Genomic DNA, 14010 nt, shown 5'->3' with positions numbered 1-14010 from the left:
GGCTACGTTGCTCCACAGCGCGCTGCTTTTCGGGTGCAGCATAGCCATTCGATTACGCCCATGGGATTCTCAAGCGGCTTGACAGGATAGATGCTGAGAGGATATTTCCTCTGGTGGAAGAGTCCAGGACATAATTTCAAAGTAAAGGGCTTCCCATTTAAGACAGATGAGGAGGGTAGTGAATCTGTGGAATTCTTTAGCACAGAGGGCTGCAGAGGCTGGGCCGTCAAGTATGTTCAAGACTGAGATAGATAGATGTTTATTCAGTAAGGGAATCGAGAGTTCTGGAGATAAGGCGGGTAAGTGGAGGTGAGGGTTAATCAGGTCAGCCATGAGGAAGGAGCAGTGCTCCGAAAGCTAGTGATTTGAAACAAACCTGTTGGACTTTAACCTGGTGTTGTAAGACTTCTTACTGTGTCCACTTTTAATGAAACGCTTAGTCCCGCTTGGGATATTATGAATGTTCACAAGTGTTAATCGAGTTCAAAAACATTAAACAAATTTGCCAAAGCCAGTCAAAACCTCTTCTGAAATTCTGTCACAATTTTTCTGCAGTTGGGTGTTCACTTCATTAAATGCAGAGGCCAACATTGGCTTGATTTGTGCAATTTGTTGAATGAGTATAATTTCAGAAAACCTATTTCTCATGAATGCGATGTTGCTGTAATCTTCAGAACGCTTCTCTTCATACCTGTATACAGACGGTCATGGCTGTATCATTGTCTGTCAATTCTCTATCATTTCAGGTGGAGCTGCTGCATCTAAAGCTGCTAAATATGGAGGTAAATCAACTTACTACTGACATATTCACTGCCCTATCATCTCATCAAAAAGATGATGCCTCCAACAATGGAGAACTTCCTCCATCGTTCATAGAAGAAACATTCTTAAGGAGAATAACTGTTCAGCTTAAGTGTTGAAATTAATGGCTGAAATTAAAAAGGTCCCAAGATTCCTTTGTTTCACATTGCGGGCGAATCTCTGGCCGCCTTGCGCCCGACACAGTTCCTGCTATGTTGGGAGAATAGCAGGAAAGCCCCGAAACGGGCGACCGGCACCAAACAGTACACATTCCGCACGGCCCGCTGAGCTGCCGTTTTCTGGTTCACACACTCGCTGGGTGTGAACCAGATGGCCATATTTAAATCATAGTTTAAATATGCCGGGACAGCTTGAAGCTGGATTCTCCCGGCTGCCGGTAATCTTTCCCTCTGTGTCCCCGGCACCTCCCCGGTCACCGGTGCGGTGCGAAGCCGGAGGGAATCATGGCTGGTCTCCACACCCGAAATGACAATCAGTTATTTTTTGGGGAGAATACTGCCCATCACTTCATCATTAGTCACGATTGACCATAAATTCTTAAATTTGCACTAATTTTATGAAGTGATTCATTATTTCTGATTATTAAATTGTTGTTCTCACAATATAGGTCTTGGCCTGGGTGTGCAGCCTGGAGTTGGACTAGGTGTGCAGCCGGGCACTGGATTAGGAATCCAGCCTGGCACAGGAATAGGTGTCCAGCCTGGCTTTGGATTGGGTAAATTACTGTCTTTTGAAATATATTTTCCTACATTAAACTCTTTCACAAATGTATAAGTCTGTCTCATCCCAATGCTGTGCAAATGGAAGTGTCCACCCAGGCCATCATCAGTGATTCCTCTCATTCTTTAGATCATCAGTTTGAAAGGCTCTCTTTGGGCTGGCACTTTAGAATGCCTATTGCATTATATTGCGAGGGTGACTCAGTGGCACAGTGGTTAGCACTGCTGTCTCACAGCGCCAGAGACCCGGACTCGATTCCGACCTTGGGTGACTGTGTGGAGTTTGCACTTTCTCTCCGTGTCTGGGTGAGTTTTCTCTGTGTGCTCCAGTTTCCTCCCACAGTCCAAAGATGTGCAGGTAGGTGGATTGGCCATGCTAAATTTGCCACTTAGTGTTCAAAAGGTTAGGTGGGGTTACAGGGATAGGGTGGGGGCATGGGTCTTGCTAGGGTGCTCTTTCAGAGGGTCGGTGCAGACTCATTGGGCCAAATGGCCTCCTTCTGTACTGTGGGGATTCTATGGATATCACTGATTTTGACTCATTGAGTTCCCTGGCAGCTGAGGATGGAGGGTGGTGGGCAGGAGTGAGATGAGCTGTGTTGAGAGAGAAGTGAGCTGCGTTAGGAAGGGTTGAGCCACATTAGTGGGGGAGATGAGCTCTGTTGGGAGTAGGTGTCGTGGGGGTAGGTCTGCTCTGTCAGGGAGTGATCTGTGTTGAGGCAGGTTGAATGGGATGGTGAGCTATGTCAGTGTTGCTGTTGTGGCTTTTGGGGTGTTTTCACACTCCACCTGATTTACTTAGATCCGCACCTCTAAGCAGGCTTTAGGCCAGCTTTGGAACAGCTTGAGGTAAATCAGGGTAAGTGTAGGTAGAACTGGCCAAACTTGAGCATTTCAAGTCCAAGAATGATGGGGATGAGGGTGGACCATCAGCAAGGCTCCCAGAGACCATTTCTTGGTATCAGATGCTCCTGGTTCCAGTGTAAATTGGCTCCTTGATGCCAATGTTACCCTCAACAGCAGCGAACATGTTAGTGTTCATCCAATAGGGAATTCACGATAAACAATTTTACCCAGATAGTGATTTGAATGTGGAATTCGATGCTACAGTGAATATCTGTGGAACTTAACACACATGCATTTAAGATCAAGGAGACCAGGGCATATTATAGTTAGTGCAAGCTTTAGTCAATTACAGCATGTTCATCAATCCCTACCACTTTCACCAGATAGTTCTTGTGAATGGGGCTTGCTTACAATGCTCAATGATGTGACATCTGACAGACTTGAGGGCAGATGAGTACCCAAAATAGTGTCAGTGTCACCACTTTTAGTGAAACGCTTCGGCAAGTTCTATTGGTCAAGCAAGAATATCAAGAAAGGTGTGAGGGACCATTGCTGCTCACAAAGCATTAAAAAAGCAGCTCTTACAATATTTAGGAAAATCCTGTTTGGGATAAAAAATACACCATGCTCACCACATGTCTTGGAATATATTGTTTTCTTGGGATATTTTGAGAGTTCAAAAAGCGTTAACCTAGTTCTGAAAATTTTAAACAAATTGCCAGAAACAGATAAAATAAGTTAGTTGGGCATTCATGCAATTAATGGAATTTCAAAGTTAACCTCGGCTCAATTTAAACAATTTCGGTCAATGAGGAAAATATCCAAAAACTATTCCTCAGGAATGCTATGTTGCTGTAACCTTCAGAATTCACCAGTCTTACCTGGATACAAAGTCCGAGCTGAATCATTATCTGTCAATTCTCTATCATTACAGGTGGAGTTGCTGCATCAAAAGCTGCTAAATATAGAGGTACATACTACTGACATATTCACTGGTCTACCTAACTGTCAAATTATTATCTTTGAGAAACAAAAAAGCCAACATCACGTTAAAGAGATGGGAATTTTCCTGTTATATGTAATGACTATATGTGAGAAGCATTTTCGTATTAGTGACCTACACCGCTAATTCTTGGAGCATCACATCAGCCAAATGATCTGGCACAACCACTAACATGAGGCAGAAAACATCAGGAGCCTTCATTAACGGGGTTTGAACTTTTCTTATTGTGATCTCAGGGTGGCACGGTGGTACAGTGGTTAGCACTGCTGCCTCGTGGTACCAGGACCCGGGTCGCTGCCTGTGTGGAGTTTACACATTCTCTCCGTGTTTGCGTGGGTCTCAACCCCACAACCCAAAGGTGTGTAGAGTAGCTGGATTAGCCACGCTAAATTGACCCTTAACTGGAAGAAAAAGAATTGACCACTCTAAATTTGTATTTAAAAAATTGTGATCTCAATTTTTTTCCAAACTTTATGTTGAACAGCCTTCAGTTTATGTTAGTGCTGGTGAAAGCCGCGGAGACGCATTCTTTTTTGGATAATGTCATTGGACCTTTCATATCAACGTAAACAGGCAAAGTGGCCTCTGTCATTTCATCCAAAATGTGGAATCTCCGGTAATGCAGCACCACCTCCATTTTTCATTGAAGAAAAAAAGTTTGGAATAATTTTAAAATATTTTTATCCGGACCAAAATTTTCATTATAACACAAACACAACAACCCCCCAAGCTCGCCCTCACCCTCCATGAAAAAAGCCAAACCTTAAATAAAATACAGAGACAACAACTCAAAATCCATTTGCAATTTCTTTTCTTCCACCAATAACTCCGGTGTCGGGGCAACCGAGTACGGGAGGTCGAGAATGGCATCCACCAGTCTCTGCCTCTCCACCTTCCCAGATTCATCCCTATGCACCTCATAAGAGAATATCTCCCCCCTAATAGCCCCCTTCAGGGCTTCCCAGAGCGTAGAAAGCAAGACCACTTCACTCCTATTGAATGCAACATACACCCCAATGGCAGAGGACGCACGCTCACAAAATCCCTTATCCATGAACAACGCTGTGTCCAATCTCCATGGGAGTTGATGAGAAAAGCCCGGCTCCAACATCAAGTCCACAAAATGCAGAGCAACTCCGACGTAATGATCGTTGAGTACCCAGCCCTCCTCACCCTAGAGAAAAGAGACCAACCCACCATGAAGAAGTCAATCTGGGAGTAAATCCGATGAATGTGGGAAAAAAAAGAAAACTCCTTATTCCTTGGAAACATATATCTCCACGGATCTGCACTCCCTGGTCTCCCAGCCCCCAAATCTGATCCATGAATACCAATAACTCCTTCACCACCCCAGATGGACTCAGAGACTTGGGATTCGACCTATCCTATCTCAGATCCAAAACACAATTGAAGACCCCGACCCACTATTAACTAATGTGAGTCAAGGCCTGGGGTAGAAGCCAGCACCTTATTAATGATTGCTGTGTCATCCCAGTTCAGAGCATACACATTGACGAACACCACTGCCCAACACCACTGGCGGAACCGCCAACGATCCGCTGATGATAGCGTACCTCCCACCTGGGTCTGCCAATCCATTAACCGTGGAAAAAGCCATCCTCTCATTAATCAACACAGCGGCACCCAGGCCTTACAATCAAAGTCCAAGTGATATTCCTGCCCCGCATAACCCTTCCGCAGTCTTGTTTGATCTTTGATTTTCAGATGGGTCTCCTGGAGGAAAACCACATCCACCTTCAAACTAAGGAATTCTCCGAACTTTCGGGGGCTAGGTGGACGGCGGATGGGTTGGCGGCACTCCAGCCGGCGCCGAGTTCGCCCATGCGCGGAAGGGCCAGAGTGATCTATCGCATGCGCGGACCGGCTTGTGTATTTCCGTGCATGCGAGGGGGTTCTCTTCTCCGCGCTGGCTCCCGTGCAATATGGCGGAGCACTACAGGGGTCCGATGCAGAGGAAATAAGTCCCCCCATGGAACAAACCCGCCCGCAGATCGGTAGGCCCTGATTGCGGGCCAGGCCACTGTGGGGCCTCCCCAGGGGTCGGATCCCCTCACGCACTCCCCCCCCCACCCCCCACCCCCACCCCACCCCCAATGGCCACCCCCGCAGACTCACCTGCCAGGTCCCGCCATGCGTGAGGTGAGTAATTCACACCGGCGGGACTGGCCAAAACTGGATGGCCGCTCGGCCCATCGGGGCTTGGAGAATCACCGGGCGGGGAAAATCGCTGTGAACAGCCCCCGACCGGCGTGGCGGGAATCCCGCCGCCGCCCAAAAAACGCCGTGTGCCATTCCGCGCCAGCTGGAGTTGGCGGGGATCACTCCGGCGCCAACCTAGCCCCCTAGAAAGGGGAGAATTCCTCAATTTCAGGGGACGGTGATGCCGGAGTGGTTGGTGCCGGTTATCACGCCAGCCTGGGAACATGGCCCCATTATTAGAGAATCCTGCCCAACATCTCTGGCTCCAGGGAGACAATCCGATCACTATGGCTGGAGAGCGTCACCCCCACCTTCTGTATTGTCACCCATTGTATCTCTATCCACCAGTCCATTTTGGCCATGGCCGCTTGAATTGGGGGCCTAAGACCCCTCCATCGACTTCTCCAGATCCTCGGCGATTGCCTGGCACTGCTTTTTAAATTAATTGATCAAGGTGCTAACCAACATCTCCATCGACCAGTGAGGGGCCAACAACATAGCAGAAGGGTTCGCCATTTCCCCCCTGCTAAGGCTTGTGGGACAGAAGGAGTCTGATGACGATCCCTTGCCCAACTTGTGCCTTGTGTTATATTTACTGGACATTATTCGTACGAGAGGATCTTATTTCATTGAGAACTACACCAATTTCCTCCAAGGAAACCGATAATAAACCAGGCAAAAAGGACTGAAAATCAGGTATCCTGGCGGAAGCCACCTCATGTGCGACTGCTCATCACATTGCCACCACCGGAAGTCAAGTTCGGGAGAATAAATAAATGTCTGGCATTAAAAAGGCAGCAGAATTTCTCAGTTCACATTACTTCCCTGTTGGCCACAATTTGCCTAAAAATCCTAAATCTGCACTAATTTTATTTTATTTAAAGTGATTCACTATTTCCAACTATTAAATTCTTGTTTTCTCAATATAGCTCTTGGATTAGGTCTGCAGCCTGGCGCTGGATTAGGCACTGGTCTAGGTGTGCTGCCTGGCGCTGGAATAGGCACTGGACTAGGTGTACAGCCTGGTGCTGGATTAGGCACTGGATTAGGACTCCAGCCTGGCATCGGAATGGGTAATTTGCTTTCTTTGAAAATACATTTCCCTCCATTATGCTCCGTATATCACACTGTTTTTTTCTTTCAGCCCTTGCTCTCGTGCCTATTGCATTTCTCTTTTGAGCTTGTTATTCAAGTGTCTGTATTTCAGCTTGCCAACTTCGGTTGATATTCTTCCTTTTTCTCCTTTATTCCATCTTCTTAAAAAGTGTATAAGTCTGTCTCATCCCAATTCTGTGCAAATGGAGGCACCCGGCACAGAGTGAAATTAACAAAAACAGCAAAAGAAAAATTCACCGAGTAACCAGGAAGGGAAGGTGGATGGGCTGCAGTTGAAACGTTTGACCAAAGGGCATGTTTGTGTTCTGAATAGCTGGGGAATCCCACTCCTGGGATATTTCTTTTATTTAAAATTAATTGGATGAACATCATAGATGGATAAGGGCACACATATAAAACCCGGAATAATGAGAAGCAGACCAAAACTTGAAATGACAGAACTGGTGATATCAGGTATAGTGGTACTCAGGAATTTATCAACCCTATGTAATTCTACACGGGTGCATTAAAAAAAATTCACGTTTTTTTATAGTTCAGCGAGCCAGTAGCTTTGTCAACCCCCGAGGCTCCTGTAAGTGAAAAATATTTGCATCTGTTGATTTGACTTACTGCAATCAAAACGTCCCAATTTGCAATTGTTTGTAGCCTGATCATGTTCAATCAATTGGCTAAGATGGGCAGCATGGTGGCGCAGTGGGTTAGCCCTGTTGCCTCACGGCCCTGATGTCCCAGGTTCGATCCCGGCTCTGGGTCACTATTCGTGTGGAGTTTGCACATTCTCCCCGTGTTTGCGTAGGTTTCACCCCCACGACCCAAAGATGTGCAGGGTAGGTGGATTGGCCACGCTAAATTGCCCCTTAATTGGAAAAAATGAATTGGGTCCTCTAAATTTTTTTTAAAATCAATTGACTAAGATTTTTGATTTTGTCTTGAGCTTAAAAGTTACCATGAGGAAATTAAGAACTTCCCATAATAAATTACTGGAGTCTTGATTTTTTTTTTGTATATTCAAATCCAAGAGGGTTTAGCGTTTTCATATCCTTTGTTCAATTAAGACTGAGTTTCGACATTTCCCTCTTTATATTTTGCAATTACGTATTTGAAACGACCAAATTCGCAGGTATTAAAGTTTAAGTTTTTAAAGTATTTTCATTCATTCAAACCTCCTGCAATGGAGTGCACTGTTGCTTCACAGCGCCAGGGTCCCAGGTTCGATTCCCGGCTTGGGTCACTGTCTGTGCAGAGTCTGAACATTCTCCCCGTGTCTGCGTGGGTTTCCTCCGGGTGCTCCGGTTTCCTCCCACATGTCCCCAAAGACGTGCTGTTAGGTAATTTGGACATTCTGAATTCTCCCTCTGTGTACCCGAACAGGCACCGGAATGTGGTGACTATGAACCTTTCACAGTAACTTCATTGCAGTATTAATGTAAGCCTACTTGTGACAATAAAGATTATTGAAAAAAGTAAAACAGTGCCATTGTATTTGACTGTCACATGTGCCGACATATCACTGGTTCTGACTCACTGGTTTCCCTGGCAGCTGGGGCGATCTGACAAACACAAAAGATGGATCCAGCGAAACCTGGAGTTCGTGGTTTCCCTCTGAAACTCTTCCATCTGCCTATATAACCCACACATGTTAGTATCCAGGGCAGTAGAATAACAATGCTTTAAAACATCTATTGTATCCTGAGGCAAATCCACAGCTTTTGGGATATTTTGAGATTTCACAAGAATCAATCTTGTTCGATAAATAGTAAAAGAAACTTGGCAAAGATAGTTAGAACCTCTTAAGAAATTCTTTGTTACAAATTTTAAGCAGCTCGTCATGCACCCAATGAAATTCAGAGGTCAATGTTTGCTCAATTTGAGTAATTGTTCTTAACATGTACAAATTCAGTGAAATTATAACTCAGGAATGCTGAGTTGCTGTTAATTTTCAGAAAGTTTCTGATCACATTGTCTGCATACAGCCCGTCTTCTTTGCATCATTACCAGTTGATTCTCTATTGTTTCAGGTGGAGCTGCTGCATCTAAAGCTGCTAAATATCGAGGTAAATATTCCTAATTCTGACATATTGATTGTTCTGCTTAACTATCAAATTATTATTATACCTTAGAAGTAGCATGAAGGCAAAGAAGAAGGTATTTTTCTGATAAACGTAGGCCCGTAATTTCCTGGCTCCCCGGTGTTTGATTTGAGGAGTACCCCCAGTGTGTGCTGGGGAATCCCACTCGGAAATTCCCAGCTAAGGCGGTATGTGGCAATTGTCCAGAAGTGCTAACTTTGTGTTGCACTGTGATCCATCCGACAAAACAATTCAATTCATTAATTTCACACAGTTCTGCCAGTCTTATACCAATAGTTACTCCAAAAGAAACAAAACTAGTAATAACTTCTGCATACCTATTTTAAACACTCCAGACCCCACTGCCCCCCCCCCCCTGACTAATGAACCCTCAGGGTATTCCCAAAACAACCCCCAACTCCAATAGCTCCTCCCACCCCAACCTTGCGGCGAGCAGACTGGAAACCGCACCAATCTCCTCTCGCCCCCCCTTCCCCCGGCACCCGACCAGCCAAATTCCATTTGCTTACCTTCTCCCTGACCTGTCAGTTTCACTGGGCGCTTGAAACCAACCTGCTTTCCAGCAGTCAGTTGAGTGATAAAGGGGGTGTGGCCTCCCTGAGTACACCAGGGTCACACCACGCTCTGGCCTTCGGAGATTCTTTGGCTGCAGGGCCTAAGTAGCTCCAACCAGCAGAGATTTGCAGGTAAGTGCATTTGAAACTCTTGTAATTCCAGGAGGCCATGACTTTACGGTGCTGGATGAAAGTTATGAGTCGCAATGATTATATGTGAGAAGTATTTCCAATTTTAGTAACGTATAGTTGCTCATTTTTGGAAAGCATTGATCGAACATCACATCAGCCAAATGAATCTGGCACAGCCAATAACACGTGTCAGAAAACATCTTGAGCTATTAGAGTTTGAACCTTTATCACAAGATCGCAATTCTTTCAAAAATTAATGCTGAGTAGTGACCACTTTAAAAGTGCAAAATCAAGCCATTGTAGTGTTATGTTGCAAGGATGCCAGAATACCTCACTGGTGTTTGCATAGGATCTTTTATATCTGGATGAACAGACAGATTGACCTCATATGAACATAGGAGCAGAAGTAGGCCATTTGGCCCCTCGATATCCATTCGTCACCATTCAATAAGATCATGGCTGATCTGTTTGTGGTCCGAGTTCCACATTCCCAAATTGTGATAGTCACCACTAGCTGTATTATATGTATTACGGTAAGACACATGTACTCGAGGTACATGGGTAAATCCCTGCCTGCTGGCTCCGCCCAGTAGGCGGCATATAAATGCGTGTGCTCGCCGGTGCTGCAACCATTCTGGTAGCAGCTGCAGGAGGCACAACATCTTGGCTCAATAAAGCCTTGATTATTCTACTACTCTCGTCTTTGTGGTAATTGATAGTGCATCAATTGATTGAGCAAGGATTTTTAAAACGAACGGTTCTCCTCTCCGCGCTGGCTCCCGGGCAATATGGCGGAGCCCTACAGGGGCCCGATGCAGAGGAAAGGAGTCCCCCCATGGAACAAACCCGCCCGCAGATCGGTAGGCCCTGATCGTGGGCCAGGCCATTGTGGGGCCTCCCCAGGGGTCGGATCCCCTCACGGCCCCCCAGGCCCAATGGCCACCCCCGCAGACTCACCTGCCAAATCCCGCCAAGCGTGAGGTGAGTAATTCACGCCGGTGGGACTGGCCAAAACTGGATGGCCTCTCGGCCCATCGGGGCTTGGAGAATCGCCGGGGGGGGGGGGGGGGAAATCGCTGTCAACGGCCCCCACCGGCGTGGCGGGAATCCCGCCGCCGGTCAAAAAACGCCGTGTGCCGTTCCGCGCCTGCTGGAGTTGGCGGGGATCACTCCGGCGCTAACCTAGCCCCCTAGAAAGGGGAGAGTTCCTCACATTCGGGGGCCGGTGAAGCCGGAGTGGTTGGTGCCGGTTATCACGCCAGCCTGGGAACATGGCCCAATTATTAGAGAATCCCGCCCAACATCTCTGGCTCCAGGGAGACAATCCGATCACTATGGCTGGAGAGCGTCACCCCCACCTTCTGTATTGTCACCCATTGTATCTCTATCCACCAGTCCATTTTGGCCATGGCCGCTTGAATTGGGGGCCTAAGACCCCTCCATCGACTTCTCCAGATCCTCGGCGATTGCCTGGCACTGCTTTTTAAATTAATTGATCAAGGTGCTAACCAACGTCTCCGTCGACCAGTGAGGGGCCAACAACATAGCAGAAGGGTTCGCCATTTCCCCCCTGCTAAGGCTTGAGGGACAGACAGAGTCTGATGACGATCCCTTGCCCAAATTGTGCCTTGTGTTATATTTACTGGACATTATTCGTACGAGAGGATCTTATTTAATTGAGAACTACACCAATTTCCTCCAAGGAAACCGATAATAAACCAGGCAAAAAGGACTGAAAATCAGGTATCCTGGCGGAAGCCACCACATGTGCGACTGCTCATCACATTGCCACCACCGGAAGTCAAGTTCGGGAGAATAAATAAATGTCTGGCATTAAAAAGGCAGCAGAATTTCTCAGTTCACATTACTTCCCTGTTGGCCACAATTTGCCTACAAATCCTGGGCGAAATTCTCCCCCAACGGCGGGATGCCCGCCGACTGGCGCCACAGCCGGCGCAAATCAGACGGGCATCGCGCCGGCAAAAAGGTGCGGAAGTCTCCGCATCTTTGGCGGCCTAGCCCCAACATTGAGGGGCTAGGCCGATGCCGGAGGGATTTCCGCCCCGCCAGCTGGCGGAAATGGCGTTTGTTGCCCCGCCAGCTGGCGCGGAAATGTGGCGCATGCGCGGGAGCGTCAGCGGCCCCTGTCAGTTTCCCAGCGCATGCGCGGGAGCGTCAGCGGCCACTGTCAGTTTCCCGCGCATGCGCAGTGGGGAGAGTCACTTCCGCCTCCGCCATGGTGGAGGCCGTGGCGGAGGCGGAAGGGAAAGAGTGCCCCCACGGCACAGGCCCGCCCGCGGATCGGTGGGCCCCGATCGCGGGCCAGGCCACCGTGGGGGCACCCCCCGAGGTCAGATCGCCCCGCGCCCCCCCTAGGACCCCGGAGCCCGCCCATGCCGCCTGGTCCCGCCGGTAAATACCAGGTTTGATTTACGTCGGCGGGACAGGCAATTCCTGGGCGGGACTTCGGCCCATCCGGGCCGGAGAATCCAGCGGGGGGTCCCACCAACCGGCGCGGCCGGATTCCCGCCCCCGCCCAATCTCCGGGAGCGGAGACTTCGGCGGGGGCGGGGGCGGGATTCACGGCGGCCAACGGCCATTCTCCGACCCGGCGGGGTGTCGGAGAATGACGCCCCCTAAATCTGCACTAATTTTATTTTATTTAAAGTGATTCACTATATCCAACTATTAAATTCTTGTTTTCTCAATATAGCTCTTGGATTAGGTGTGCAGCCTGGCGCTGGATTAGGCACTGGTCTAGGTGTGCAGCCTGGCGCTGGATTAGGCACTGGACTAGGGGTGCAGCCTGGTGCTGGATTAGGCACTGGATTAGGACTCCAGCCTGGCATCGGAATGGGTAATTTGCTTTCTTTGAAAATACATTTCCCTCCATTATGCTCCGTATATCACACTGCTTTTTTCTTTCAGCCCTTGCTCTCGTGCCTATTGCATTTCTCTTTTGAGCTTGTTATTCAAGTGTCTGCATTTCAGCTTGCCAACTTCGGTTGATGTTCTTCCTTTTTCTCCTTTCTTCCATCTTCTTAAAAAGTGTATAAGTCTGTCTCATCCCAATTCTGTGCAAATGGAGGCACCCGGCACAGAGTGAAATTAACAAAAACAGCAAAAGAAAAATTCACCGAGTAACCAGGAAGGGAAGGTTGATGGGCTGCAGTTGAAACGTTTGACCAAAGGGCATGTTTGTGTTCTGAATAGCTGGGGAATCCCACTCCTGGGATATTTCTTTTATTTAAAATTAATTGGATGAACATCATAGATGGATAAGGGCACACATATAAAACCCGGAATAATGAGAAGCATACCAAAACTTGAAATGACAGAACTGGTGATATCAGGTATAGTGGTACTCAGGAATTTATCAACCCTATGTAATTCTACACGGGTGCATTAAAAAAAATTCACGTTTTTTTATAGTTCAGCGAGCCAGTAGCTTTGTCAACCCCCGAGGCTCCCGTAAGTGAAAAATATTTGCATCTGTTGATTTGACTTACTGCAATCAAAACGTCCCAATTTGCAATTGTTTGTAGCCTGATCATGTTCAATCAATTGGCTAAGATGGGCAGCATGGTGGCGCAGTGGGTTAGCCCTGTTGCCTCACGGCCCTGATGTCCCAGGTTCGATCCCGGCTCTGGGTCACTATTCGTGTGGAGTTTGCACATTCTCCCCGTGTTTGCGTAGGTTTCACCCCCACAACCCAAAGATGTGAAGGGTAGGTGGATTGGCCACGCTAAATTGCCCCTTAATTGGAAAAAATGAATTGGGTCCTCTAAATTTTTTTTAAAATCATTTGACTAAGATTTTTGATTTTGTCCTGAGCTTAAAAGTTACCATGAGGAAATTAAGAACTTCCCATAATAAATTACTGGAGTCTTGATTTTTTTTTTGTATATTCAAATCCAAGAGGGTTTAGCGTTTTCATATCCTTTGTTCAATTAAGACTGAGTTTCGACATTTCCCTCTTTATATTTTGCAATTACGTATTTGAAACGACCAAATTCGCAGGTATTAAAGTTTAAGTTTTTAAAGTATTTTCATTCATTCAAACCTCCTGCAATGGAGTGCACTGTTGCTTCACAGCGCCAGGGTCCCAGGTTCGATTCCCGGCTTGGGTCACTGTCTGTGCAGAGTCTGAACATTCTCCCCGTGTCTGCGTGGGTTTCCTCCGGGTGCTCCGGTTTCCTCCCACAAGTCCCCAAAGACGTGTTGTTAGGTAATTTGGACATTCTGAATTCTCCCTCTGTGTATCCGAACAGGCGCCGGAATGTGGCGACTAGGAGCTTTTCACAGTAACTTCATTGCAGTATTAATGTAAGCCTACTTGTGACAATAAAGATTATTGAAAAAAGTAAAACAGTGCCATTGTATTTGACTGTCACATGTGCCGACATATCACTGGTTCTGACTCACTGGTTTCCCTGGCAGCTGGGGCGATCTGACAAACACAAAAGATGGATCCAGCGAAACCTGGAGTTCGTGGTTTCCCTCTGAAA

General features: G+C 47.2%; 1 protein-coding gene and 1 long non-coding RNA gene across 21 annotated transcripts in view; one reads left to right on the top strand and one right to left on the bottom strand.

Moving 5' to 3' along the window:
• Positions 1–9614, bottom strand: part of LOC140386734 (uncharacterized) — a 29895-nt gene extending 20281 nt beyond the window's left edge. Inside the window, exon 1 of the long non-coding RNA XR_011933662.1 lies at positions 9326–9614. This is a non-coding gene — a long non-coding RNA (uncharacterized lncRNA). The remainder of the gene's footprint in view (positions 1–9325) is intronic.
• LOC140386732 (uncharacterized) overlaps positions 1–14010 on the top strand; it is a 387270-nt gene that overhangs the window by 278240 nt on the left and 95020 nt on the right. For 19 of the 20 annotated variants that reach the window (XM_072469351.1, XM_072469358.1, XM_072469369.1 and 16 more), the window contains 6 exons: positions 747–782; positions 1430–1537; positions 3322–3357; positions 6540–6683; positions 8745–8780; positions 12216–12359. In XM_072469351.1, coding sequence (XP_072325452.1) covers positions 747–782; positions 1430–1537; positions 3322–3357; positions 6540–6683; positions 8745–8780; positions 12216–12359 — 504 coding nt within the window. The remainder of the gene's footprint in view (positions 1–746; positions 783–1429; positions 1538–3321; positions 3358–6539; positions 6684–8744; positions 8781–12215; positions 12360–14010) is intronic. The other variant, XM_072469363.1, reaches the window with a different exon arrangement.

This window comes from Scyliorhinus torazame, chromosome 12 (assembly GCF_047496885.1).
Source record: "Scyliorhinus torazame isolate Kashiwa2021f chromosome 12, sScyTor2.1, whole genome shotgun sequence".
NCBI lineage: Eukaryota > Metazoa > Chordata > Chondrichthyes > Carcharhiniformes > Scyliorhinidae > Scyliorhinus > Scyliorhinus torazame.
This window is presented reverse-complemented; position numbering and strand designations above follow the sequence as displayed.